The sequence below is a fragment of the Mauremys reevesii genome, linkage group 11 (genome assembly GCF_016161935.1).
Source record: "Mauremys reevesii isolate NIE-2019 linkage group 11, ASM1616193v1, whole genome shotgun sequence".
Taxonomy (NCBI): domain Eukaryota; kingdom Metazoa; phylum Chordata; order Testudines; family Geoemydidae; genus Mauremys; species Mauremys reevesii.
This window is the reverse complement of record NC_052633.1, coordinates 14,673,665-14,701,511: the sequence shown is the minus strand read 5'-3', so window position 1 is coordinate 14,701,511 and position 27,847 is coordinate 14,673,665. Positions and strand designations below refer to the sequence as shown.

General features: G+C 39.9%; 2 protein-coding genes across 7 annotated transcripts in view; both read right to left on the bottom strand.

The window, feature by feature from the left end:
- The window catches only part of KANSL1L (KAT8 regulatory NSL complex subunit 1 like), a 96,978-nt gene extending 82,114 nt beyond the window's left edge, over positions 1-14,864 (bottom strand). For 3 of the 5 annotated variants that reach the window (XM_039494669.1, XM_039494672.1, XM_039494673.1), the window contains exons 1-2: positions 14,771-14,864; positions 5,928-7,060 (exon numbers count right to left, since the gene is read on the bottom strand). In XM_039494669.1, the coding sequence (XP_039350603.1) occupies positions 5,928-7,030 (1,103 nt within the window). In that variant the 5' untranslated portion in view covers positions 7,031-7,060; positions 14,771-14,864. Of the gene's footprint in view, positions 1-5,927; positions 7,061-7,678; positions 7,792-14,764 lie in introns of those variants that run through there. The other 2 variants (XM_039494671.1, XM_039494670.1) reach the window with 2 other exon arrangements.
- Positions 14,865-16,199: 1,335 nt separating this feature from the next.
- ACADL (acyl-CoA dehydrogenase long chain) overlaps positions 16,200-27,847 on the bottom strand; it is a 34,370-nt gene continuing 22,722 nt past the window's right edge. For both annotated transcript variants that reach the window (XM_039494674.1, XM_039494675.1), the window contains exons 8-11: positions 25,362-25,475; positions 22,767-22,894; positions 20,380-20,466; positions 16,200-17,065 (exon numbers count right to left, since the gene is read on the bottom strand). In XM_039494674.1, coding sequence (XP_039350608.1) covers positions 16,972-17,065; positions 20,380-20,466; positions 22,767-22,894; positions 25,362-25,475 — 423 coding nt within the window. In that variant the 3' untranslated portion in view covers positions 16,200-16,971. The remainder of the gene's footprint in view (positions 17,066-20,379; positions 20,467-22,766; positions 22,895-25,361; positions 25,476-27,847) is intronic.

Genomic DNA, 27,847 nt, shown 5'->3' with positions numbered 1-27,847 from the left:
GCTGCAACACCACACTATGAGCTCAGGAGAAGACTACCAAAGTTGAAGCTGCATTAATGGGCAGAAAACAACCCCACTATTGTAGATTACAGAATTAAAAGACTTAAGTTACACAGCAGCTACAAACTTAGTTTTATCAAGGACCTTAACATATAGGGAAAATCTTTCCCGATCAATGGAGGCCCTCTATTATGAGGAATAAAAACTACAAATAAGGAAACCAGTGCTCTTCTCATACACAGCAATCACATTACTTATGGAAAGCTGTAAGAGCCAGTTCCTAGAGAGCTAAGAAATCTCAAATACAGAGCAACACAGCTCCATCTAGGACAGTAGTGTGACACTGCACCCATATTCTTCACAGTGATATTATTAGGATACGATTATGACAGTTATGATATATTGTATGCACAATAAGTCATGTGAGATGTCATTGGAAAGGTTATGATTTGCTGAATATGATTATCTTATTTGTATACATGTATCATTTTTGTATGTGAAGTTATGAATACTGACTATATATTTATTTCACATGTAGCTATTCCTTGGCAAGGCCCACTAGGCAAAAGGCTCTCAGTCTAGATGGCTGGCTGGGAAGGGCCCATTCAAGTTTATGAGCCATGAGAGAGAACCACAGGCCTTAGGAGAAGCTTATCTCCCACCTGGGGAGCCTTTGGGAGGACGCTACAGACAGCCTCCGAGTAATGGCTGCTATGACACTACAGGGACATGTGACCAGGTCACCTGGACTCCATCTTGGGATGTCAGTATTTTTCCACTGACTGGCGTGTGAACCAAGCTTTGAAACAAAGGGGTCCCACCATATGCAAAAGCTATATAAGGGAGGGGAGTAACATCATTGTGGATCTTCACTGACTCCCCACCCAAAGAGACTCTTGGAAACACAGGCTGAACTGGGGGAAGTGCTGGACCCAGGCTAAAGGGATTTTTAGCCCGTGAATGGAACACCTGGGGATTCCAAGCTGTAAGCAAGTGCAGCTTCCCCTTAAGGATTTGCAGCCTGCTTGTATCATCACTTTGGATATAAATAGCAGATTCTCACCTGTCTATGTAGTATATTAAGCTTAGTTTGTGTTTTTTGTTTATTTGCTAGGTAATCTACTTTGATCTGTGTGCTATCCCTCATAATCACTTAAAATCTATCCTTTGTAGTTAATAAACTTATTTTTGCTTTATCTAAAACCAGTGTGTGGGAATCATGACTCGGGGCAGAAAGCTGTTACATATTCCTCTCCACATTGAGGGAGGGGGTGAATTTTATGAGCTTCTGCGGTACAGTTCCTTGTGCAGCGTAAAACGGTATAATTTTAGGTTTATACTCCGGGGGTGGGGGGTATGCCTTAGGAACTGGGAGGTGCCCTACCTGGAATCTTCCCATGCAGGGGCTGGTCAGAGCATCTGCATGTAACTGCAGCTGGGTGTGTCCCGACCTGTATGTATGCTGGTGAAAGTAGAGGCTGGAGCCTGGAAAGGGTTTGGCAGCTTGTCACGGCAACACAGTATAAAAGGGAGCCCAGGCTGATGGGTCGGGGGGCTCAGTGGTACCCCGGTTCCAAGAGGCATCCCGGGGGGAACCTGTCACAAGAGGTTTTCAAACTTATTTGATCATAAATAAGACTTCTTTGTGTCTGTAGTAGTTTACGCCACCTCCTCCCCTGCCACACAAGTACATACCAATAAAACAAAGAAACAAACAAACATGCAACTCTCACTAAATATTAAAACCACTAATGTATTGATTCAAACAGAGCCAACTATCCATTGTAATAAGAGCAAAAAGCAAAACTGCAATTGTGGTCAATGCTTACAATTAAATGTGCAAACTGCGTCATAGCAAATGGATTAACGTACAGATGGCAATGACTTTGTAAAATGCTATTCAAGCTTAACAGAAATCCACCAAAATGCACAGCACCATCTAGATGCATAGCGCCATCTGAGGACCTGATATGTCTGGAGGAATCAGCATTGCTAGTTATTCATTGCTGTTGGTAAAATGTGCACCATCCTATTTTCCCCCCTAAAGCTTCTCATCCCCGCCCCAAGAATACATGCCACCCCTCCCCAGAGGGGCCTGTCCCCCCAGTTTGAGAACTTCTGATCTAGAAGAAATAAAATTGTATTTGCTTTAGCCTAGGACAGCCCGAAGGACCTAAAGCCATTTAAACGGAAGAGGAAATGGCAAATCTTAATTGGTTGCACTGCAAGTCTCATTGCTCTCCACAACAGAGAGCTGTAGACTGTGAGAGGAAATTCACACATACTCCTGGGAACTTCACATGAAGTGTATTTTCAGTAACTGAAACTTGTTGGCCCTGCTTTTATGGCCATGTCAGTGCAGTTCACCAGACAGGTCTGCAGAAGGCAGACAACCTCAGGGGGAGATAGGGGAGGCTAAGGGAGGAATCTTGTATCTGCAAGAAGCTTAGGAAAGGTGAAAAAAAGTCAGCAGTTCTACAACTGGCATAAGAGTGAATTCCCATGATAGAGACAGATACATGACTAGTCTTCACTGTAGTGTTAGCTCAATTCATAATTTGAGTATTATCCCAACCTGACTCCCATCCACACAAAGATCTCTAGCTCAAATTAAGTTTTGGTTTAAACTAGGTTCAATTATTCCTGGGGAAATTCTGTGCCACTGTGCATGCGCACATTTCATGTGCTGTGCATATTTTAATTTTTTGTTGTTGTTGCAGAAAATAGCTTCTGCTGAAAAGTTGCTACAGTTCTGCCTTTTGCCCACCAGAGGTCACTGTGGTGCTAGAGCACAGCAGCCACTCCTGGCCAACCCCAACTATGATAGGGAATAGAAAGAACATGCCTTCTTCACCGCACCTGTCGGGCCAGGTCAGGAGATATGGGGAGTCAGACAGCATGGGGCTGCTGGGGCGGGGGAGGTCAGAAAGGGACTTATAAGGGCAGGTGGGGGAGGACAGACTGGGGCAGAGACACATGGAGATGAGGGAAGGGGGCTGGCTGAGGGGGTGCAGGGCCACATGGGGACAGAGGGGAGTAAGTGTCTGAGTAGGGTGGATGGACACGTCGACTGGGGGTGCAAGGACACACGAGGGGCAGGGACATGCAGGGATAGGAGTAGATGTGCCTGACTGAATGGGAGAGGCTAGGAGTCAGCCAACAACCCTTCAAGTTCATACCCATGTTCCTTCCCAGCAATTACTTCCCTCTCCCTGATCTCCTCCATTACCCCTGACTCCCCCAAGCCTTTGCACAACTTCTGAGGGGTGTGGGAAATATGGTTCTATACTATAGTTGAAATGAATAATTACTCAGAGTTCTGTATTAATATGTCTAAGAAGGAATCTAATTGTCAAAAAACATTTCCTGAATCTTTTTTATTATCCATATTGTTAGAGACATACTTGCTGACAGGTATTTTGAAATAAATTACCAAAATAATTGAAACTGTGTGATTATATTGTGTTATTTTGACAAATAAAATATGCTGAAATTTTAAAATGTGAATAATTTTTTGGCGCAAAATCCCCCCAGAAATATTCAATTCCTTGCTCTGCCATGGATTTCCTGTGTGACCCAGTGCAAATCACTTAACCTCCCTGCACCTCAGTTCCCCCACCTTTAAAATGTGGATTATAGCACTTGCCTACTTCACTGGGAAGTTGTGAGGATAAATATATTAGAGATTGTGAAATGTTTTGAGAGCTACTGAGGAAAAGTGCTATATAAAAAAGAGAAACATCTTTATTATTAAACTCTAGCTGGCTCATCAGGGTGTGGGTTGGAGCTTGAGTGCTGCTGATGCTGGAGCTAGTAATGAAGTGGGGCTAAGCTATTCTGTGCTGCTAATATAATCAGTCTGTGCTGCTTCAGTGTTATTTTGCTGTGGGTGCTGCTCTCACTGGAGCTAAACTAACTCAAGAGGAGTTAATTCGAGTGAAAACGAGCCTGACAGATAGCTGTGAATGCAGAACAAACTGAAGACAGAAAAGAGGAAATAAGAAAGATGAAGGACTGTCAGGATTAGGAACTGGCCCATTCTTTTCAAGTTAAAAAAAAAACAAAAAACCAAGCAGAATCTCACTCCAAGTCTTAGATTATTCCCTTCCCTTTGAAAATCAGAGTGTAAATTTGTCATCAGTTTTCCCTATTCAATTCAGGTAATTATGAAATAAGAATCTCAGAGCAGCACCATTATCCGAAAGTTCAAAAAGATCAGCTAAGAACACGTATGTTGATTCTTCTCCACTGGGAGGAGTTGATGTTATTTTTCCATTTTAAAAAACATTTCAGCGGGAGCATAAAATATAATCATCTTAAAGATTAGAGTGTGCAAACAGAAAAGTTAGTTGGCAATTCATTACATTTGGTTTGGTATTTGATATAGCACATACCATTTTCAAAACAGACAAACAAATTCAAATACACTTTGTATATTTTTCTCTCCCATCACCTTTCCAGACTCAAATAGTTTCACAGAAGGCAACAGTAACATGATATACATATTAAACACTATTCTGTAACTACTGTACTATTTTAAGGCTTTCATAACTGGAGCTAATAAATGTATAATAAAGGACAAAGTCCTTTTCAACAGGTGCTGACATCCTGTCCAATTTCAGATTAAACTTTCCTAGTTTTTACTGAATATTGTGGTTTTCAAAAGTCAGAACAGGGGACAAATATTTTAATATACATTAACTTTAGGACTTAGAAAAAGAGTTATCAGACATTTGCTAATCAGTAAACACATTTCCTAATCACAGACTATTACAAAGGACTGGAGACCCCACCAGCACATCTTATGAAAAGCCCAGTCCAAATCTCAGATGCTGGAAATGGGGAGGGTGATGGGATTTCTACCAAGTTGCTATCCCGAGACCATGCTGGTGCCTACAAATAGCAGTGTGGTTGTGGCAGCACGGAGAGCAACACAGATATTTTTAGGTGCTAGTTGGAGCAGAACTAATGCATGTATGTTTAACGGTGCTGGGAATCACACTTCCAGCTGTTATGTAGACATAACCCTGGATGCTGCAAGGTGGCAAAATGTCTATGCTATCTTAAACCCAGCCCCCATTGTTTTCTACTTCTCCTCCCCTGAGAATAGTTTTAATAGACAGAAGCAGGTATTCACAGATTTCCACAGGCAGGGCAGCATGAAATTGATATGATTCTTGTCAATTCACTAGCTAACTGTAGTGAAAGTTATCAGTGTTATTAATCCAAAAGAATAAAATTAGATATCTAGATTTTACAAAACATATGCCAAAATTTGCTCTCATTTACAGCACTGAATTCATTAAAGTTACTCCGGTGCAGTGCTTAATTACCACTCGTCAATACTGTGCCTATCATATAAATAGATATCACAGCAATGCAAAGTGTTGCCCTCTGCATGCTACAACCTAATAAAATAATTGTTCCCTTAATATTCAATTTATAGAACTGCAAATTGAGGGCTGGATCCTGCCAAGCCTTGCTCGCATGAACAGTTGAATTAACTTCAGTAAGACTATTTGCTAAGTAAGGCTACTCTTTGCCTGAGGAGGTTGTGAAGGCTAGGACTATAACAGGGTTTAAAAGAGAACTAGATAAATTCATGGAGGTTAAGTCCATTAATGGCTATTAGCCAGGATGGGTAAGGAAAGGTGTCTCTAGCCTCTGTTTGTCAGAGGGTGGAGATAGATGGCAGGAGAGAGATCACTTGATCATTACCTGTTAGGTTCACTCCCTCTGGGGCACCTGGCATTGGCCACTGTCAGTAGACAGGCTACTGGGCTGGATGGACCTTTGGTCTGACCCAGTATGGCCGTTCTTATGTTCTTACATGCAAAAGAGCTTGTAGGTCCAGGCCCTTCAATTTCTGGGTTTGTAACAGCTGTTAAATAAATACATAAAAAGTCTAGCAATAGTTTAACACTTACGCTTCCACAGTTTTTCTGACAGTCTGTTCATCACAATCTTCATCTGAGCTACTGCAAGTGGCATCAGAGTCCAGATCTTTCTCCACATGAGACAGCAGCACTGTAGCAGAGTGTGCAAAACCCCAGATTTCACCAGGTTCAATGCCGAATCCATTCTGTGTTTCTTTATTTGAATTATTTTCCAAGTTAATTATACTGTTTTCTGCCCTAATTTCAGTGCATCCAAGGGAGCTACTGTCCAAAAATCTGGCTGGATCATGAAAAACTTTCATTCTTTGGAGCTGATGTTTCACAAAGCATTTCAGCTGGTGATCACAGTGTTTGACAACATGCTTTGCCAGGAGTATCTGTAAACGTTTCTGAGCTCTTTTGGCTCGACTAAGCACAACTTGTTGCTTACTGACACACTGAAGTAAGTGAGCATTCAACTCCTCTTCTTTACTAGTGGGGGTGCAGCTCACAATTGCTTTCAAAGGCTCATGCACAACTTGATGCAATAAATCCCTTTTTTTTGTCTCAGCGTGTACTAGTAGACCCTTATCCAAAAAGCCATTCTTCCGATACCATTTACAGTTTGTAAACTGCGTTTCTTCCACATTATTGGATTCAGTTGCATTTGAATCCAACAGTCTCTGCATTTCTGCCAAACTCTGGGTCATGGTCTCCGATAAAGTTTCCCCTCTGACCTGCTCTTCAGGTTCTGAATTATTAATCTGGCTGACCTGTGTGGTGGCACCATTATGTAGTAGATTTCTCATCTGGGAGCACTTGTGCTCTTCTGAATTCCTTTGCTTATTGTTTTTGTTTTTTATGTTTAATGGAGAATTTGTGCTCATTAATAAGACAGATTGATAATGTCTGGAAGACTGTGGAGAACCAAAGTGTTTTACACTGAAGATATCATTACTGAGGTTGGGCTCAGTAGTGGGAAACCCCAAGACTGAGCAAGTAATCTGTGTGATGGAATCCTCCTTTATTGTCTCTTCGACTGCTCTGGAATTTTCCATGCACAAAGTTGTATCAGACTCCATAGCTCTAGAGGACAAAGGTGACAAGTGGATACCATGACCTTTTGTTGCTGCCTCTCTGAGGGCTGGTGTCATTATAGCTATTGTAGGTAGTTTACAGCAAACCTGAAAATAACAGGGGATATATAAATTGTCTAATTTTTAATTACAATATACAAATAAAAGACCATTCCATATACTTTCTTTTATTATTCTTTTAAAATCACTTTAAATCTACCCAACTAATGCAAATTCATCTGACCAACAGGGCCTGACTGGATTCCCTCAAGAGCCAAACAAGATCAGTTTTTCAGTATTGGGCAGGGCTTGTTTCTAATGCAATAAAAAGCTTTCCCTTCCAGCAGAAGTTCTTCACTGCAGGCACCTTCCCAACTGGCCAGCTCCTTAGGTTCACAGGAGCAGGGCTTCTCTGTTGTGCAGATTAGGAGGAGTCAGTCTATGGTCAGCTTGAGGTCTTGGGCAAGCTGAGACAAGACAGTGGCAGGGAGGTTAAAAAAAAAAAAACATGGGAAACAACAGGTTTGTTGATTAGGTGACTGTAAGGCAGTGCTCCTAGTTTATTCCCTTCTTTTAGGAGTTCCATTGGATGGATGCCTTCTCCACTAGCCTCCCTCTACTGTCTTCAGTTTCATTGGCCTTCACAGCCATTGCCTAGCTCACTTCTCCTCAAGTCTTGGGTCTTGTCACATAATTTAAGGCTGAAGGGCCACATAATCATCTCACCGTTCCTTTGTGCTCCCTCCCATCTATTTTTTGTCTCCACCTGTTGTCTTTCTTCTTATATGGGGTTGTACACTGCCTCGCATATTGAGTCCCTGTTCAGTGGGCCGTTGGTACTACCACCATAGGAATAAATAAATAAATATTAAAATACAAGCTTTTAGCTTTCGAGAATGAGATATTCTGTTGTCTACAGCTACTGTTAGTCCACTATAACCACTGCCCTCCCCTGAGAAGGGTGGCTATAAATCCTGGCTGGGGCACAACAGAATGCCTGTTACAATGGGCCGCCTGGGAGATGCACTGAATCAGAATCCAGGCTGTGATTTGGGCCCTGAATCTCCAGACTTATCTCAGCCCTTCATTAAAAATGTTGACGTGATTTCTCTACATTCTTCTTTTAGAACTACAACATTAAAATGGTTTAGAAGTAATTAGTCTTTACAACATTAAGTCTATCATAACAAAGCTTTTGTCAGACTTATCCTTTAATTTGGGGGGTTGGGAGATTAGTTTTTTTTTCCCTTTTCCCTGACAGGCACGTGAAATAACTGTGATAAGTGGAAAAGATGTAGATGGAGGTGCTAAAAGTTAAAGCAGGGGCAGAAGTCAGGTTTCCTACTGAGTTTACAAGCTTACTAAAGCCCCAAAGGGAGTCCCCACATTAGACCTTCTTTGAGCTGTGAGCAGAGGATTTCTTAAAAGGACATGGTCAACTTGAAATCTAGTCTATTTTATACAGCAAGTTTAAAGCATTTTCAGCTACTATACCTTCCCCTGAATCCAACCTGCCGATTTGTGCAGTTTTATAATTACATCTTCCTTTTCTAAATAAAATATCCTTCTCCACTGCTATGAAATACCCATATAAAACAGAAGGGAAACGGACTACACACAAAGAGCAATCAAACGCACAAAGTAAACAAACTGAAAAAACAAAAACAAATTTCATATATACCTATATACTCTAAAGCTGATATTTGGAACAATATAGTACAAAATTTTCCACACAGAAATGTGATGTTTGAAACTGATCATGTCCCTTTAAACAACACATCCTTCCAGCTGAGTTGCAAACTCCCTAAATTCCAACAAACACAATTCAAAATTTTTCATAGGTTTGGGAAAAAAACACTGAAAACTCAAACTAATCCATCAAGGGTAACCAAAGTAGTGGAAGGCAATACTCCTGATGGAGGACAATGCAAAAAAACACAACAAAACAAAAAAACCCACACAGATTTGGAGTTCCTGAAGCAAGCTGCTTGAGTTACAATGTGGTTAAAAATGGCAGAAAATCTTTTTCAAAGGAGAAAACGCCTGATTTTTCAAACTCCCAAAGCTGATTGACACCAATAACCCTTCCACGTGTTACAAAACGTATAATATGATTGTGTGCCACAGCAGAAAATATTCAGGTTATTTGTTTTGTTTTTGTGCTGTCAGAATTATAAACCAGTATACTTCCAACCTTAACTATGGAGAGTTTAGTATCTCTCCATAACATGCACTGAAAACAAAGACAGCCTTGTCAGTGATATAGGACTGAAACAAAGCACCATCCACAAGACTAAACATTCTTCATTAAAACTGTCTTGAGCTCCACAAAAATTGCCCATTTTTCCTTTTGACAAGTTTGGGATATTTTATTTGCATTCTGGCATCAAGTAGTAAAAATAATTTCACTCCACCCTCATTGGAAGCAAACTGCTATGGCCAAGCCCTTTGCTTCTCACAAAGCAGCAAGTACTGTAATATGATGTTTATGAAAAGGCTGAAATCTTACACTGGAAAGAGCTTTCTTGTCAAAGGTAATACTTTCTGAAGATATTTTTCCATTGTCTAATACTTTAGGTTTCCAAACTAGAGCAATAAAAATTCTACTAGACTAGCAAATAAGTTACTTTTAATTATTTGAAGTTCAACTTTCATTTAACTGTTGGTTTTTGACATTGAGAATCTGATATAAAAAATGTGAAAATAAAGGAGTGGGAGAAAATTTTTGTTTAAAGAAACAAAAATACCGTATATGCACAGTAGAGCAACTAGTGTTTAAAGTGACTCTATGTTTATCCTCACTAGAGCCTTAATTACACAGTAAGATGTAGCCAGGAATTTCAGTTTTGTACACAGCGTAAGTGCTCCGTTTGAGCCACACCCTTGCACCTACTATAAACACACACAAAATAACATTTTAAAAAACTAATTAAATGATGACTAATATTCTCCAATCCCCCTAAAAGTTACTGTTCTTCAATTCCTCCACACCCCACCAAATCCTACTTATTTTCAACTCCTCTCTCACTTTTGTCTTATTTTCTCGTTTTCTTTCCCCATCTTTTCCTTATTCCTTTACTTTTCTAATCCATTCCTGACCTCACTCTTTGAGACTCCCTAGGCTTTCTATTTTCAAAATGTGTTTAAAGGGATGCATTCAAAACGTAAGTGAAATGTCATTTTGGTTACTAACACCATCTTGGATTATTAAAAATAAAGAACTTTTAAAATCTATTTACTTTTACATGTGGAAGATACTGGTTTATTTTGGGTATTTTTCTCAGAGGCAGCAATATAAGCAGACTGGTCCATTTCACTTTTGTTTATAGCTACTTTCACTTTCTGATTCTCATGAACTTGCATAGTTCCACATGAGACTTTTGTTCCACATTTCAGGAAAACCTTCAAGTAGAAATGTTTTACTGATTTTTTTAAAAAATGAAAGCAAATTTCTATTCACAATGGAGTCCTGTAAACCCCATCTGTGCACTCCTACCCTTCCTCCCACATTTTGAAATCAAATTCTAAATTTTTAGACTCAAACTAGCCTGCTTAAAGGGACACTATCAACTTGGCAACTTCTTTTCTCTCCTTTGTACCTACCTTATTTACCAGTTACACTTCAAGTTATTATAACAAAGATTAAAGAAAAAATATTTTCAATTTACTTTTTGAATCTGCACTATTTAATGTATAGAAACTTACACTGTTTCTTCTACATGAGTTTGCATTTTAAAAAATCAGAAGGCATTTAAAAAAATAGGAAAATGAGACTGTAAAAACAAAAATGTGCAGGGTAGGGCCTGGTGTAATATCCAAACCCATATTTAATACAATGTGGGAAATGAATAGAATTCAAGTTGATAGTGTCCCTAAGACCTGTTCCCAAAAATCATAATTCAAGCACTAGCTGCTTAATCACTGGGACTCCTTGCAGGAGTAGGGGTTTGCAGAAACCATGACTGAAGAGATGCTGGCCCCAAACAGGATGTCCTGGTTAAAGTTATGAAGGGCAAAGAAGTCCACACTTAAACCACTTGGGACTCTACACTGACCTAAAAGAAAAGGTATAATCCTGGTCAGCAGCTTTTGTTCAGAAGCAGCACAATTATATGAATATGTAAACATTTTACTATTTTGTTTTATTAGTAACTCTGAAAAACAGGGCAAAGTGGGGAGTCTCTGTGTTTCAACAGTTCTTACTGTGGTCAATACCGGGGCGGCTCCAGGCACCAGCACGCCAAGCGCGTGCTTGGGGCAGCATGCCGCAGGGGGCGCTCTGCCGGTTGCCGGGAGGGCGGCAGGCGGCTCTGGTGGACCTCCCGCAGGCACGTCTGTGGGAGGTCCACCGGAACCGTGGGACCGGCGACCGGCAGAGCGCCCCCCCGCGGCGTGCCGCTGTGCTTGGGGCGGCGAAATCACTAGAGCCGCCCCTGGTCAGTACTATACAGGGGAGCTGCAAACTCAAGCATTATGTTCTCTCCAGCAGTTCTAAATCAAAAAATTACTCATCTTTGAAAAACATACACCTACAGTGGCCTCTCTGTGAACACAAAGGGAACTCAATTTACAACAGACCACCCACACCGTTTTAATTACACAAAACATCAAAAAGGACCTACTTCAACTGGAACTCATTACTATTCATTTATGATAAATCCATAACTCATTAAAAGCCCTGAATGGAGAAGATTTTTCCTCTTGTTCCTCAATGATACTGAATCCAGGAGCACGTGTTATTCCAATATTTCAACATGTATCACCCCTTTATCAGTTAGTTCATATGTTCTAATATTTAATGTCCTAATATTTAATCATTTGTAACAGAACATTTAATATAATTGATTTTTTTAATCTATCATGCTAAAATTAGGGGATGTTTTTGTATTAAATGGCTCACTCAAGGCTCAGCATGTTGTACATATGTCTCTAACGTAAATATTTTATTTACTTCTAAGTACATTACAAGCTCCATAAAGAAACTGTATGTGATTATTTCAATTATCCCTTTGAATCAGTCAGCCTCTGAAGAGGTTCCATAAAATGTTTTTTAAACAAGACCAACTTAGTGCTTATTCTCTTCTTAACATGTGGAGACTTTATACTTGCAATTCTATTAACATTTATGGGAGTTCCCAATGCAGACCAATGGGATGAACGAGCCTTTAGAATGAATAGATCAGTCTTCTATGTTTATGTGCTTGCTCTCTCAGTGACATACATTTTCCAGTTTTATTGTTCAAGAAGTTTCATGGAAGTTTTTTGGTCAATATTATGAAATATTTACCTTTTAACAGGAGGCAGAATCTAATGATTAGACCAGGGGACTATTTCTGACTCCACATATGACCATAGACAAGTTCCATACCTACATAGGTAACTGTATGTTCCTCACTGTAGTAACTAAGTGCTTCACACTCACTAATGGATTTTACTCTTAAAACACCCCTGTGAGATTGGGAAGCATCATTCCTGTTTTACAGAGGAGGAACTGAACCACAGGGTAGATTAAATGACTTGCTCAAGGTCACACAAGACATCGGCAAGGATTCTTGAGTCAGACTCCAGTGCCCTATCCACTGTTTTAGATTACCCCACTCTCCCTCAAAAATGATCTGTGATTCTGGGTACATAACTTGTGATAGCCTGGGCCTGATTTTGAGATGTGCTGTGTACCCTAACCTCCAGATCAAGGCAATAGAATCTGATAATTAGGCTCAAAAGGGCCATCAAAAAAATAATCAAAGGCTACTTTTGAAAATGTGGACCCAAACTTTGCATTTCCATTTTCCCAACCTGAAAACCAATGCACTGCAACAATGTCTACCTTCTTCATTGTACTGTTGGGAGACTTGAAGTATCATGCACATCTATTATGCTATAGAACAATTAATACTTGTAGATCACTTTGAGTTCCTTGACTGGAAAGACCTATACAAGGACAATGTATTAATACCTCATCCAAGGCCTTGACAGAAACTGCAGTAAAACAGCCAAGGAAAGAACAATATTCATGGGGGGAGGGGACAAATCACAGAGGAAAACAGAATAGCACAGAGACACCACGGGAAACTACAAGGTGCACCTTCTAAGAGCCACACAAACTAAAAGGGAAACTGGCTCTGTATGTATGCAGTTTCAATGTTTTTCTTGTATAATCAAAGTAATAAGAAATGCACAAAGCAAACAGACTAAAAAGAGAAAAAAAATCTACTTTATTTCAGTTAATCTTAGGTGTTATCTGTAACTATACTAGATAAGATTTTTCAAACAGAAGTGTGATTTTTTCAGTATAGTATCTACCCCTTTAAGGAAGGAGTATATCATCCTTCTCTATAATTTTCCTAAACTGTTATTTTTAATTTACACCCCCCGACCTGGTCTAAAATAAATTTTCTTTTATCTGATTGTATCCAACTCTAGCCCATATCTTAGAGAGTTCATGTTTTAACTGGCATTTTCCTAATTGGAATTTTGTAATGTTAAAGTTTTATTTTTCTCATCTGTAAATTCCAGCACTTAAGAAGATACAGAAAGAGCAAATTTAGCCCTTCAAGGCATTTAGAGATTCAGCTCCCCTCTTCAAAAACACTTTTCTTGGGAAAGTATCCTGCAAAGAACAAGTGACTCTCTTTTTCCACTCTCTCTGAATTACTCCACATTCGAATCCAAAAACATATTTTGAGTTTTACAGACCAAATGGGGATACCACTGTTTTCAAGAAGCTACATTTAAACACATTCCGTAATTGAATCAAGCTGCATGTGTTTGTTTGTTTTGCCTAAGAAAAGCCAGCCTCCAGCCAACGTGAGAGGCAGGTTTTTAATTTCCTCCGCAGTGGCGGGGCCTGTATTCCTCCACAGGGGCTCTGTCGGCAGGCTGCAATAGCTTTCCCATGGGGATAAAATGGCAAACAGTGAGGGAGTGTTCACCGGCGACGGAGAGGGCAGAGAACCAGACCCCCCCGGCTCCCAGCAGTCAATCACGCCCCGACCTCCCCAGCGCATTTCCCCCACCGCTTGGTACTGGGGTTTCCTCCTCGTCTGCTACATGCATTGCAACGCAGCAGCTCCAGGCCTCTCGGGGCTCCCCCCACCCAGAGGAACCCCACTGCGCCCCTGCCTCCCCGCCCCCATCAGGACGTGTGGAGGGAGGCGGCAACCCCGGCGGGCGCGGAGCCCGGCCAGCCGCCGGGCCTGCGGGAGCCAACCCCTCCCCCGCTGCACCGCCGGCTGCCTGACGCCCCTCCCGGGGCAGGCCACGACTCCCAGCTGGGGAAGCAGGGAGGGCAGGAGCCAGCCAGGGCAGCCAAGCTCGGACTGTCTGGGCTCACCCGCCTGGCCCCGCCCCTGAGCTCAGCACCGGCCCCGCCCACCAGCGCGTACAGGCTCTTCTCATTGGCCCCGCACGGGCACAGCCCCCCCACCCGACAAGCCTTTGGCCCCGCCCCGCCAGGCACTGAAAGGAGGGAGGGGCGTGGCCTAGGCAGCGCGGGCGGGGCCCAGAGGCAGCTCGAATACGCTCCACATTCCAGCTCCCCCGCGGCCCAGGCCCCGCCACCTCCCCTCAGCGCCAAAGCCCCGCCCCTGCCACTAGGCCCCGCCCCAACCCGCCTCTGCCTGCCCTCGCCAACCCGCTCTGGCCCCGCCCCTCTCGCCGTTTAACACTGAGCCTGGTCCTGGGGCGCGAGGGGGTAGCTCGGCCGCGGGAACCAACCGCCTCTCGGAGCCGCTGCTAAGAGGCCGGCTGGGGATCCGCCACCGCGGCCGTGCCCGCCTCAGCTCCCCGCGCTGGCCCCGGAGCCACCCGCACCCTTGCCTGCTCGGTGGCTCCGCGCTTCGGCTTCTCCACAGCGGCGGCGGCACCGCCCGCCTCCCACCCGGGCTGCGCTCTCCTCAATCTGTGCCGCTGTTTAACAGTCAGCTCCCAACTAAAGGCGGCGGGCGGAGGCGGGGCCTCGGCCGGGGGGTAGAACCGGCCAATCCGCAGCGGGGTGGGTGGGGTTATGCAAAACTGGGGAGGGGGCGTGCCCTGCAGGCGGCGTGTGGAACGTCTGGGGAGGGAGGGGGCTCCAGGATTCCGTGCCCCTGAGCTCCCCCGGCTGCTGCGAAGGGCTAACCCCAGCGCGTGCACCCACGGGCAGCGCCTGAACCCAGGGTCACGTGCCCCCCCCCTCCGCGCCCCCAGTAGTTGCAAGTTCCCTTGGAATCTCTTCTCCCTTCATTCCTCCTACCACCCGCCAACACATGCAAGAATCTTCCCGCTGTTTCTTCCCATTCCTGAAATAATAAAAAAAGGGGGGGGGGGAGGAAGAGGAGAGCAACAAACGTGCATCCCAGCATCTTTTGCACTGGCTGCCACAACATCTCTCTAGGAAAACTAGTGCAGGGATTGTAGAGTGTGTGCAAATGCAACTGCTAAGGTCTCCAAGTTCACTTAGGGCTGTATCAATGCATACTTATCAACTTCCAATAGATCTGCATTGCAAGGACATACACACTGTGACCAAGATGGAAATAATAAGGTACATGTTTATTCATTTGACAAGTTTTTGGTCCATCACCTTTATTTCTGAATGAATTTAGCACTTGTAGAATTTAATTAATGTAATGGTTGTGACCGACAGCCCTAGAAACAGAAATCTGTTAATCCAAACACTAATTTTAGCACGAACAAAAGCAGCCATAAGCTTTTCTTACTGCTCCGCTGTTTTTCAATCCTAATATGACAAGTTCACCTCTGAAGTAAATAGGTTGATCAGTTTCCATTCAGTTCCTAGCTTCTGTTGCTAAAAATGCCAGTATGCCACAAGTGATAAGCTATGTCCCTTTAAACCATATTACAGAAACCATAATGCTACCACAGCTTATTTCTAAAAGATAACAGATCTGTAAAGTGCACAGTAGTCAAATCACTAATTACACATTTAGCTTAGCAAAAACCACAATTCTATAGTTGAGTAATTAGGCTAATTCAAAGCAAATATTTAAAAGCTATAAAGGCCTGTATTAGCAGCACACTCTACTCAGATACCTAAACCTCCAACTGTTGACTGCAGACCTACTGAGAATTGGCCAATAGGCCTTTTACAGAGGTATTCACACAGATTAACAACAATCAGAGGATGTGCTACACTGAACTAAAGTGTGCCCTTTCTGACAAACCATATCAAAATGGCACTAGGGCACTTCCATAGTTATTTTATGGTATTTGACTTTGATTTTTCAAGTAATGCAGAAAATTGATATTTTGCATTTTATATTTTTATTAAGCTTATTTATACAAAATAAGTACATATTGAAATAAGGCACATTGAGTTTCATTGTAAAGCTTATTATATTTTTGTAATTCATTATAAAGCTCAAAAATGTAAGTCACTCAACTCATTTGTTCTCATCATCATAGATGAATGCAATGCAAAAAGCCAGATGATTATAGGAGGAAAATCTATTACATTCTCAAACAGATATATTATTAAAAAAGGGGTGGCAGTGAGTCAGTGATAGGTCCAAGTTCTACAGTTACATTTAACACTGTAGTTCCAAAGTTGTGGTTTTGGTGTTTTGTTTTTTTAAACACCTCAGCTGTTGTTTATTTTCTAAGAAGAAAGTGGTTTCTTTGACAATCTGATTGTGTTTAATTCTGAACAGTTAAGACTGGATTTAATATAATGACATTATGTTTCAAAGATTTCAAGTTAATTGTAACATTCCAAAGTGACCATACTTTTCACTACCAATACATATGATCTTCTTGCCTCAGATTTTTTTTAATCAGTCAAAGAATTAGTCCTAGTGTTTTCCACCAGGAAAGAGAGTGTTACAAGTTAATATTAATTAAATATTAGAGTCCACAGATAAACTACAGTAACAAAATGGGATGTTTGTAACTACAATAGTTTAACAATGGTTCCTTTTCCTCAACACAACACAGTACTAGTACTTGCATTCTGGTGCCTGATTTAATACCGTATTAATTGTGATAGGATTCAGGAAGCAGTCTTCAGCGTAGACATGTGCCTACTTGTCAATCACAATGTCTCTAGCAATGAGCTCTTTCATTATTTCATTGGTTCCACCATAGATTGGCTGGACACGAGAATCCACAAAAGCTCTGAAAAAGTGAGAAGCAGTGACAAAGTGAGTCGTTAGAAAAAGAGAGACTTCTTGAAAATAACCATAAGAAATAACAATTTCTTAGTAAATGGGAAAATCTCTTTTTAAAGATCCAGCATATTTCAAGTGTGATATGTCTGCAGTGAAAACTCAGATCCCTCTTCCAAGATATTTTATTAATGAGAAAACAAAAAGCATAATTCAATTATCATCCTGGGTTGCTCAGGTTGTGATCACTTGATTCATCAAATTCCAAATAAAAGAACTTGTGCTTTAATTCTCATGTTGCAGTTTGTCAGTATTATTCTGGTAGAGAAGAGAAAACATGTGAAGTGACTATAATCTAAGTTTAAGTGAAGAAAAAACACTTGACTCAGAAGCACGTATGAGTTTCGCAGAGCTTAAATTGAAATAGGGAAATTAGAATTTTACTCAATAGAAGTGTTCAAAATCCAACAAGTCAAACTCTAGAAACTTTCACTAATAAATAAAAAAAATATAATTGAATATACTTGCTGATACTCTATATGTAGGGCCCTACCAAATTCACAGTCCATTTTGATCAATGTCATGGTCATAGGATTTTAAAAATCGTAAATTGCATGATTTCAGGTATTTAAATCTGAAATTTCACAGTGTTGTAATTGTAGGAGTCTTGACCCAAAAAGGAGTTGTGTGGGGGTCACAAGGTTATTGTGGGGTGGGGTTGTGGTACTTCTACCCTTACTTCTGTGCTGCTGCTGGCGACAGCGCTGCCTTCAGAGCTGAACAGCTGGAGAGCGGTGACTGCTGACTGGGAGCGCTGCTTTCTTCAGAGCTGGGCCCTCAATAAGCAGCTGCTACTCTCCAGCTGGCATCTCTGAACTCAGCGCAGAAGTAAGAGTGGCAATACCGTGACTCCCCTAAAATAACTTTGTGACCCCCCCCGCAACTCCCTTTTGGGTCAGGACCCCCAATTTGAGAAACTCTGGTCTCCCCCCTGAAATCTGTATAGTATAGGGTAAAAGCACACAAAAGACCAGATTTCACCCTCCAGGATGCGTTTTTCATGGCTGTGAATTTGGTAGGGCCCTACCTATATGCCTTGATAACATGGCAGTTAAAATGAGCTCAAGTTTCATGTTGTGAAAAGATTACAAGTGACTTCAATACAAATTGCTCTTTTAAAAATGGCCTATCATTCCTTTTTATAGTGGTAAATGATTTCACAGAAAAAAATGTCCTCTGAGGGAGTTAAGTTTGTATATATCTAGACATTACTTAAGGGGCAAGACAAACTGAATATTGTAGTTTTCTTTAAAATGTTCATTCTTGGTACAAACAGATATTAGAAATCCTGGAAATTAAAAAGTATGGAAATCTATAAATAAAATAAATCAAACCACTGTCCTATCCTCTGCCAACCTTCCATTTTGCATGCAAGATGAAGGCAATATGATTAAAGACTTTTCATGAAGGTGGTCTTAATAAAGACTAATTTACAATTTGAGGCTGGACATCTTAAATCTACTTTACTTGCAGTTAGTCTTTGGGGCAGAGAAACTCCGGAGAAAACAACTTTAATTCTAGAAATATGTCTGACACAAATGTTATCACTTGCTACCTTGCAATCCCCTGCTGCATAACATGCCTTATTTTGATTCATAAGAACCACGTATGGTTGCTGCTTGCCTATCCCAAGTCTTTCAGAGTAAGAACATGCTTACATTTGAAACCTTGTACATCTCTGGGGAACTGTCCCAAACTTGTCACTTGTGGTTAAACATTTTTTTCCCCTCTATTTGCTATGTTTCTTTTCCATAGGCTGCCTTGCAAAGTTCTATTTTATTATTTTCTATACCCCCCATCCTTTTTTAATTCAAAATAATCTCTTTTATAGTCTAGGAGCAATACCTGCTGATGTTTGCTCACCCTTTCCCAATTCTTTTACCATTTCCTCCCTTCCCCATTTTCAGTTAATTTAGTGCTCGATTAACAGCGCTGGAGACTGAAACCCTTCATTTATACACAGCACATGTACAACATACAAATTGTAAGCTCGCCCACACTTACTAGTGTGCCTCTGTGCCCTGAGAAAGAGACCATCTCTAGGTCCAAGGTAGTAATTTAGGTTCCATACTCATTGAATCCATTCCCTGCTGACGGGGTTTCTAATTGTGCGGTGGGTTCTTTCTGAGAGGTGAACATTTGCCCACTAGGAAATGAACTGAAACTATCAATTCATTTCACACAGGCCACTGAACAGCTATCTGATGGCTATAGCTTTGAATCACTACTAACTTCAGCTTCATTTGAACTGGTGACTGAATCAACATTGAAAGGCTCTTGATCCCCAAGCCATCCAGTTCCCCTTTCCCTACCCTCCCAGTGGGTTGGGGACTGAGCTGTGCTCCTGAGCATACTATAGTCTGGGTAGCAGCATAGGGAAATGGGTACGAATCCTTGCTAATTTCATTCCGTGAAGCACTAAACACAGCATCACAACCATGACTCTCCCCAGAGAGTAATTTTAAAATTCAGTATCCAGGAAAATGCAAGACTCCCACTGCCCTGCAACATTTAAAAATCCATACTTAGATAGTTACTACCAGTACACTAACAGGGGCCCTACAAACCTGCATAGGGGTTGCTAGATATGCCGATATTATAATGGAGCTCAGTGTACTTTAGAGTTGCTATTTACTCACAAAGGATGGAACAATCATTTCAAAATGTGAACAGGCTACTATGCACCATAATAAACAGAAAGAAGTATTGGGGGGAAGCCATGTTAGTCTGTATCCACAAAAAGACAACAAGGAGATCGGTGGCACCTTAAAGACTAAACAGATTTATTTGGGCATAAGCTTTCGTGGGTAAAAAAACCTCACTTCTTCAGATGCCACCGGTCTCCTTGTTGTCTTTTTTTAAAGAAAAAAAAAAGTTACCTTAAAGCAGCATTAACAGGGTAAAATGTTACAGCGACAACAACTTGAAATCAGGTCAGTTTAATAAAACTGAAGTAATTTCTGACAATTTATCTGCCCTAAAGTCCTGCCATTTTTGAGGGGTTTGCTATGAGCCTTTTTAATTACTCTCTCCACTTTTTGCTGTGAGAAAGACACAAACAGAGGAAAAACTGCCTAACTAATTGATTGTTCAGGGAAAATAGTAAAACCAACTACACAAAGGCATTTCGTTTACATGTATTGGTAAACTGCTTTGTATCATTAGTGATTGGTTTCTCCCAGTTTACAAATACATATGAAGAAAATGCCGCATTTTACTTTGCTGTGTATCTTTCAAAATTCAGCACTGAAATATTACACCTACTTTGCAATTGGATACTCCCACATGTACCCCCATCCTCCATGGAGTTGTACGCACTGAGTAGCCACGCTGTTTTGGAGATCAGATGCCCTAAAATGGCAAGAACAGAAGTTTGGTTTTGAAGCATTATGCTACTAAATCTATAAAGTAAGTAAGTAATAAACATTTAACTATCAAATTTTCTTACATATAATAGCCATATCCAGAATGTTAGGAATTACCATGATGAACTGTGATGAAGTTTGGTCTTTTTATAAGGAGGACCAGAAAGAAGCAGTAATTGGCAAATGTTTTAACTTTGGCTTTTCTTATAGAACTTTCACAAAGGAGGGCTTTCAAATACAGACACGTTTGTTTACCTTTCGCTTATTCATGTTGTATATGCCAATCAAAGAGATTTATTTTTTAAAACAATGGGTGTTCTTCCCCTGTTGAATCCTTCATAATGTTTTTTGTTCACAGCCCTTTTCCTTTGGCAACATACTAGGATACTCTCTGTACACCAATAATATCTGGTGATGCCTTTTTTTAAATGCTAAGAATCTCTATATTGCATTTTTTAATATAAATGCTGACTAATAAATGCTCCAAGTATTCCCCCCCCACATTTAGCTGTCTCTATAATGTTAATTTTTGTGGACTTTCCTAGCAGAATTTGATACACTTTTTTTTATCCTAGACAGCATGGGCTTTATAACTTGTTTCCTGCATTTTCTCTTTTAAAAGACTGCATGCTTGCAGTTATATCAAAATCTCAAACATAAATTTTATAAAACCGCTCAGGATTTTGACTGCACTTTGGCATCAAGCTAAAGGTAACAGCTAGGTCATGGAAGAGAATACTATTCAAACAAGTAACTTCAACAATAGCAAAAAGAATATGAAAAAATGATTAGTCAAGTTAATTTCCTTTTCATAAGAGTACATAAAATTCTCTCTTCTCAAGCATGCTCCACTGCCAAGTTTTCTCTTTAATTATATTACACCACATTTAACCTTAAAATGATGTCTTGATGAAACTAGCCAGCCTAAATAGATGTTCAGATTAATTCAAATACCGTAACTGTATCATCACAATAAAATCTATGTGTCTTTCAACAGAAATCAGCAGCAAAGATGTATAATGCTTTCCAAAAATTTACCTCATTTAACCAAGCATCTACCTCAAAAATAGTAAATTTCAGTTAAATCGAAAGAAAGAAAGAAAGAAAGAAAGAAAGAAAATAAATAAATTACTGTATAGTCAAATGAAGTGCAGTATACTGGTACTAGAGAAAGAAGCAGTTTCTCTGTTCAAGCAATTTTTAAACCCTTTCAAGCTCTGTGGAAAAGTTACAGAAATTCCATTACCTATATGGACAAGGCCACTAAATATTATAGGTATAGGAATTTTGGTAATTTTGCAAGTTTCTTGCTTTGGAAAAATCAATTGATGAAAGTATTTACGCTGGCATTAGTTATATCCTCCTCCACAAAGCTGAATGCCTGTGCTTCTGTACCAGGTATTTCAATGTAATCCTTGCCAAGAAACACTCAATCAAAATCTTTCCTTTTAATGTAAATGTTCTATCTGGATTCCTATGGAATTTTATGTAAAATTTTTTTTAAAGGATTAAAACTTGTACATTTTCTGCAAATGTTCTGTCACTTTCTAGTCTTCATTTTTCCCCCAATTTTGCAGCTAACAATCTGGCATCAGGACAAATGTATTACCTTAGATGTTTCTACTTGTCTAACTTTGTCTGGTTAAATGCAAGTTAATAAATAACTGCAAAAAAAGTTCCTGGGGCTTTTTCTGTCCAATTAAAAAATGGAACTATGAAAGGAAGAATAGCTCAATCTCAGCAACAGCAATAAAGAGCTAGCTAATTATTTCCTCCTGAAATCAGATAGTTCTCAGAAAATGGCTAGGTTAAATACCTAGCTCTTATGTCAGGATTTATCAAATAATATATCCAAATCTTATTTCATATGTTATAAATATTATGCAAGGGAATCCCAGTAAGATTAATCTTTGGTTTTTAAAGTTTTTCAGCTGTATAATTAAATGTTTTTCAAAAACGCAATAAAATAATTCTCAAGTGAAACTATTTAAGTTGAATTTGGATCACATTGCTCAAGAGACCATTTTCCTAAAAGCCAACACTAAGTAACTATTTTTGAAATTATTTGATTAACTGATACCAATATTCAGTGTAAGTCTCTATGTATGCCACATGCATCACTGTAGTTTTAACTAATAAATTCTGATGTTAGATACAGACAATGTTTAATCATATATACATTTACCGTTTGGGCTAAACATTTGGGTTGGTTACTTCAACGTTCTAATGTTAGAGTCCAGAAAAGTTCATACAAGTAACATTTTCAAATTGTTTTAACATGCATACCAGTATTTTGCCATGGAAGCTGTGGAGGAGTCCAGACGTTTCTCCTCATGCAGCTGGAGACAGCTGTCCACAAATGTCCGGCCCACGCAAATCTGAGTTTTCAGTTCCGCTAACTTGTGCTGCACAGTCTGATTTTTGTTGGGAGGGGAAAATGTTTTGTATTTAAAAATCAGGAAATATTTTAGAACAAACCAGCGAAAGGAAAATATGCCAATAAGGCCTTTGCAAGGAAAAGCTTTTTTTGGGGGGTGGGAGGGGTACGACAACTAATGTTGTGCATGGAGGAAACACCACCACAGTAAAGACCACCACCAATACAGGAGCTAGAGTTCTATAAAACAAAAAGCAGTTTCATTTCCATTTCTTTTAACTTTTCACATTTCTGCCAGTCTAATCAAATAGGATTTGCTCAGAGTCAAGGCACCTGTGAATCAAAGAAAAGCTGTAAATTCTGGTCTTTAACTCACAAAGTCATGTGTTTTTCTTATTTAAAAATAAATAGATAACAGAAGTCTGAGTTCATGAATTCCTAGATAGTACAACCTACTGGCCCTTTACTGAATATTTTATCAACTTGAGCTCCCCCTTCTGGTAAAAATGTGTTTCTATTCTTAACAGCTAGTAATTTCCCTAGAGACAAGGTGGGTGAGGGTAATAACTTCTATTGGACCAACTTCCTCACCCACCTTGTCTCTCTAATATCCTGGGATTGACAAGTACAACTATACTGCATACAGTAATATCCCCAGTTTATTAGCAGTTCCATAAAGTACTAACTCTATTTTCTTAAATGCAAAATTTATTTTAAAGGTATAATGTCACAATCAAAAAAACTTTTATTTATCAAATATCTTTTATTAAAGAATAATTAAAATTCAAGACCACAGAGGGAGACGAGAGGTTCAAAGAGATACGAGTAGGAATAATTGGATTCAAATGAACTAAGGAAAGTTTAGACTGGCTGTCACAGAAAGTTTCCTAACATTGAGATCTGTTATACTGTGGAAAAAGAAGAAGCCCACTTGAAGCATTACGTAAAGCTAGACTGGGCAAGAACTCAACTATGTGGTAGTAGTCCTTACACTGGCCAGGGGAATGAAAAACACAAGTCTTTTCTCAAGTTCTTAAACTCCTGTATCAGTGGGCTTCATCATTTCCTTTATCCAAGCTACAGAAATAAATAAAAGACTGATTTCAAACCCTGTAATAAATGAATTAGGCAAGACATCAGGCGAATTAGAAAGCAGTCAGCTTTTGATTCCACACACATTTTAGCAATCAGCCATGAAAGGAAACACAGAAAAGCACAGAGTGCAAAATGTTTTGATAAAAATACTTTATTTTAAAAAGTTTATTGGAGAGCGGTTGTCTTGCCTTAAAGCTAACTCTGCACTAAAACTAGTTTTTTAAAAGAGGTATTTCCATAGAGCTAAGTATAGAAATTAAATCACACCTGGAAATTTTATGAATTGATACTTAAAGACGTCTTACTTCTAAGGGCCCAATCCTGCTCCTGCTGAAATCAATGGTAGATCTGGCTTTGACATAACAGGAAAAGGATCAGGACTCAAAACTGGGAATCTTGATGTTTTTAGTTAGATCTCAACGGCACATTTCAATTAACAAAAAAGCTACCAGTCTCCAACCTGTATAATTCATTCAGTTTCTATGCATCACAAACACTGGAACTTGACCAATGCTCTCATTAAAATGTTTAACATTGTTTTCAGAATAACCCCCTACCTAGGGTTTTACACTGAAACTCTTAAGATCACTCCTGTACTAAGAAAAAATAAGCAGTACCTTCTGAAAATTGCTACATTAGCATGTAGAATCCCAGCGTCCGTATTTACTAGAATATGGTTAACAAAAGTTACCCTGATTAACTAGCGATAGTCTCAGAACTCACACCTAACTCTCATTAATGGCAGCAAGAATAATATGCACTGTGGACCATGTATAACTTCTTATGTGGAGTCACTTGTGCATTTAGTTGCCTCGCAGCTGAGGAATCATTTACAATATCCATAATACTGAAGACTATATAAAATAATTCTTTGCTTAACACTTCACAGGCATTAAGACAACAAATTCTCTGCTGTGAAAAACTTGCATAGTATCAATCTCAGGTAGGCCCTGATCCTGCAATGCATTGTGCACAGGTGGACTCCCATGCCTGCAAGTCCACCGAAGTGAATAGGACTCAGCTCACATGCAGAGGCCCATCCATGACAATGCGCTATAGGATCAGAGCCTTAGACAGTAAAATGCAATTTTATAAACAAAACTATTTTCACTATATATTCATAAACCAGGTCAGCAATGCACTGTTGACTTCAAATCTGAAAGCAGCAGCAGCAATGTTATTTCAAGAGCATTTAGTCATGTTTAATTTAAAACTGAACATGAGAGAGAAAGCAGAGTCATTCCAGGTACTTGCTCCTAATCCAATTTTAGAACCTTTGAAAACAGTCCAGTGGTTTTGCTTGCCTAACACCTCCAGTGAAATGAAAATTACATATATTAAATGAATCTATACTGAGAAAGACAGACAAAAAGAATGATTTCTGTCTCTTTTTCTTGGTTTAAGCTCACCTGTAAATGTGCAATTGTTTTCCCAAAAGCTTTTCTTTGTTTAACATAGTTCCTTGTTTCTTCGAACATGAATTCACAGCTGGCAAGTGCCATATCACCAATCAACAGTCTTTCCTTGGAGAAAGAAGTGATAAAGAATCTGAGAGTTCTTATCCAATGCAACTAATCTCAAATTTCTCTACACAAACATAGATACAAACATAGGTTGGGAAACAAAAGTTTAGTTATGTCTGTTAGTGTTAGTTTTGTTCTGTTCCATTAAATTTTTAACTAGACATATTGCATAATTGAAAATATTGTCACTCTAATGAACACAATTGTCTTGGTTGGACCCAATTTTAAAAGTTCTTAGTGACATTGCAAAATTGCATAAACAGGACTACAGAAAAAAAAAGCTAAAAGTGAAATGTAATACTCCTATTGACTTAATGGAAACAATTTGGCTCAGATTTTTCAATAATTTGGTTTTAATCTTTCAGTTCAAATAAAACAATAATGTAAACAAGTTTTCGAAGGACACTGTCTAAATCAGAGGTTCTCAAACTGTGGTGCGTGGACCACCAGTGGTCCACGAGCTCCATTCAGGTGGTCCACAGATAATTCCCTCTAAGGTGCGCACCTGGGCAGCCACACACAAGAGAATGAAGGACCACCCACCTAATTAATGGAGCCGCGCAGGCGTGGCTCCACTAATTAGGTGCCTGGGCCCTGGAGAAGATGCACATGTAACGTGAGGTGGTGACCTTGCGGGGGGAATACGGGGTAGGTGTGCGGGGGCAGTGGGGTGAGAAGAGGGGGTGAGGGAATTTGGGACATGAAGGGCTGGGGAGAAGAGAGGTGACTTTCCCCAGCTCCGGGGCTGCGGCTGCTGGGGAGAGACAGCCCTCCTTCCCCAGCCTCAGCTCTGTGGTAGAGGAGAGACCCACCTCCTTCCCAGCCCCAGCTTGGGGGCTGCTGTGACAGGGGTGAGAGGTCACATCCATCACATTTGAAAGGTAAGACTACTGATATTAAAATATGAGTTGTGTGCTTTTATTTGTAGAACAAAAAAATGTTAATTAAGGTTTTTTTTCATATAGCGCTTTTATCCAAAGCGCTTTACAATAGTTAGCTAACAGTACAAAAAACATTTGGAAAGATCATTAAGTGGTCCCCCGAGACCCTCATCAATTTTCAAGTGGTCCGCAAAAAAAAAAAAAATTTTAAGAACCACTGGTCTAAATACATTTAAAAGTTTATAATTTTCTCCCCAGTCTCAAACTATGAAAAGATTTAAACTAAGATCCATTTCCTGCAGAATTGTTTTTTGCTTAACCATGTAAATAATCTGGTTCACTATTGTAGGGGTGCTCATGAGCACTTCTTGCTGTGTGTTTTTTCAAACCACTGAAATATTTTCTTTGAAAGAACTAAATGTATGGAATTTGCACAGTGAAACACTAGGTCTCATATTTAACATATAGTGTAAAATCAAGTAAACATTTTTATTAGATGATGCAACTACAAAATCATAGTTTATGCTTTATGACAAAGCAAAATCATGGTTTTGGCATCTGAGTTTCCCATCTGCTCTTCCAAACCTGCATTAATTGGTCAACTATGTTCAGTTCTACTAATAAGACAAGCCACTTTAGGCTCTACAAAATGCTTCCACCTTTCAGTTTTTTATTAAATAGATTGAGAAAGTAGTTTATAACAGTGGTTCTCAAACTTTTGTACTGGTGACCCCTTTCACATAGCAAGCCTCTGAGTGCGACCCCCCTTATAAATTAAAAAAACTTTTTAATATATTTAACACCATTATAAAAGCTGGAGGCAAAGCGGGGTTTGGGGTAGAGGCTGACAGCTCGAGACCCGCCATGTAATAACCTCACGACCCCCTGAGGGGTCCTGACCCTGGTTTGAGAATCCCTGATCTAGAACATATTTCCACTGGTAGAAGAGTTGCAGGTGTGCATTTTGCATTAGCCTTTAGCGCAAAGAAAAGTCAACTCTGCACGAAGAGGCTTATTGAGGGCAAAAGAAGCATATTTAAAACTGAGCTAAGTGTACAAGTGTTAAGATAATACCACAGTTGTTTGTAGCATTTTATTTTTAAATTCTGTTCTAATCTTGTGTTCTTCACAAGACTGACTATTGACTGAGAGATCTGGTCTTGAAATCGGGTATGAAATCTTGATACACACAATATCCTTTCTGTAGCAATTATTATACTGTCCCTTACTAAAATAGTACCCTAACAAGGTATCATAATAAAATTATTTGAATAGAAACTATTAGATTGCAAGCTATTTCACTGATATTCCAAGATGCTTCACTTTGATTTGCAGTGCAGAATTCCTACCACTAAAAAACAAAAAGTATCAGCAAACTGTGGTTGTAGGCATCCTACCTCTGAAACTGAGGTGTTTCACCATAATCCATAAACTGCAGGTGGCGGTTCCAAGCAAAGACCAAAATAAAGTCTTTGTGCTTTTCCTGTACAC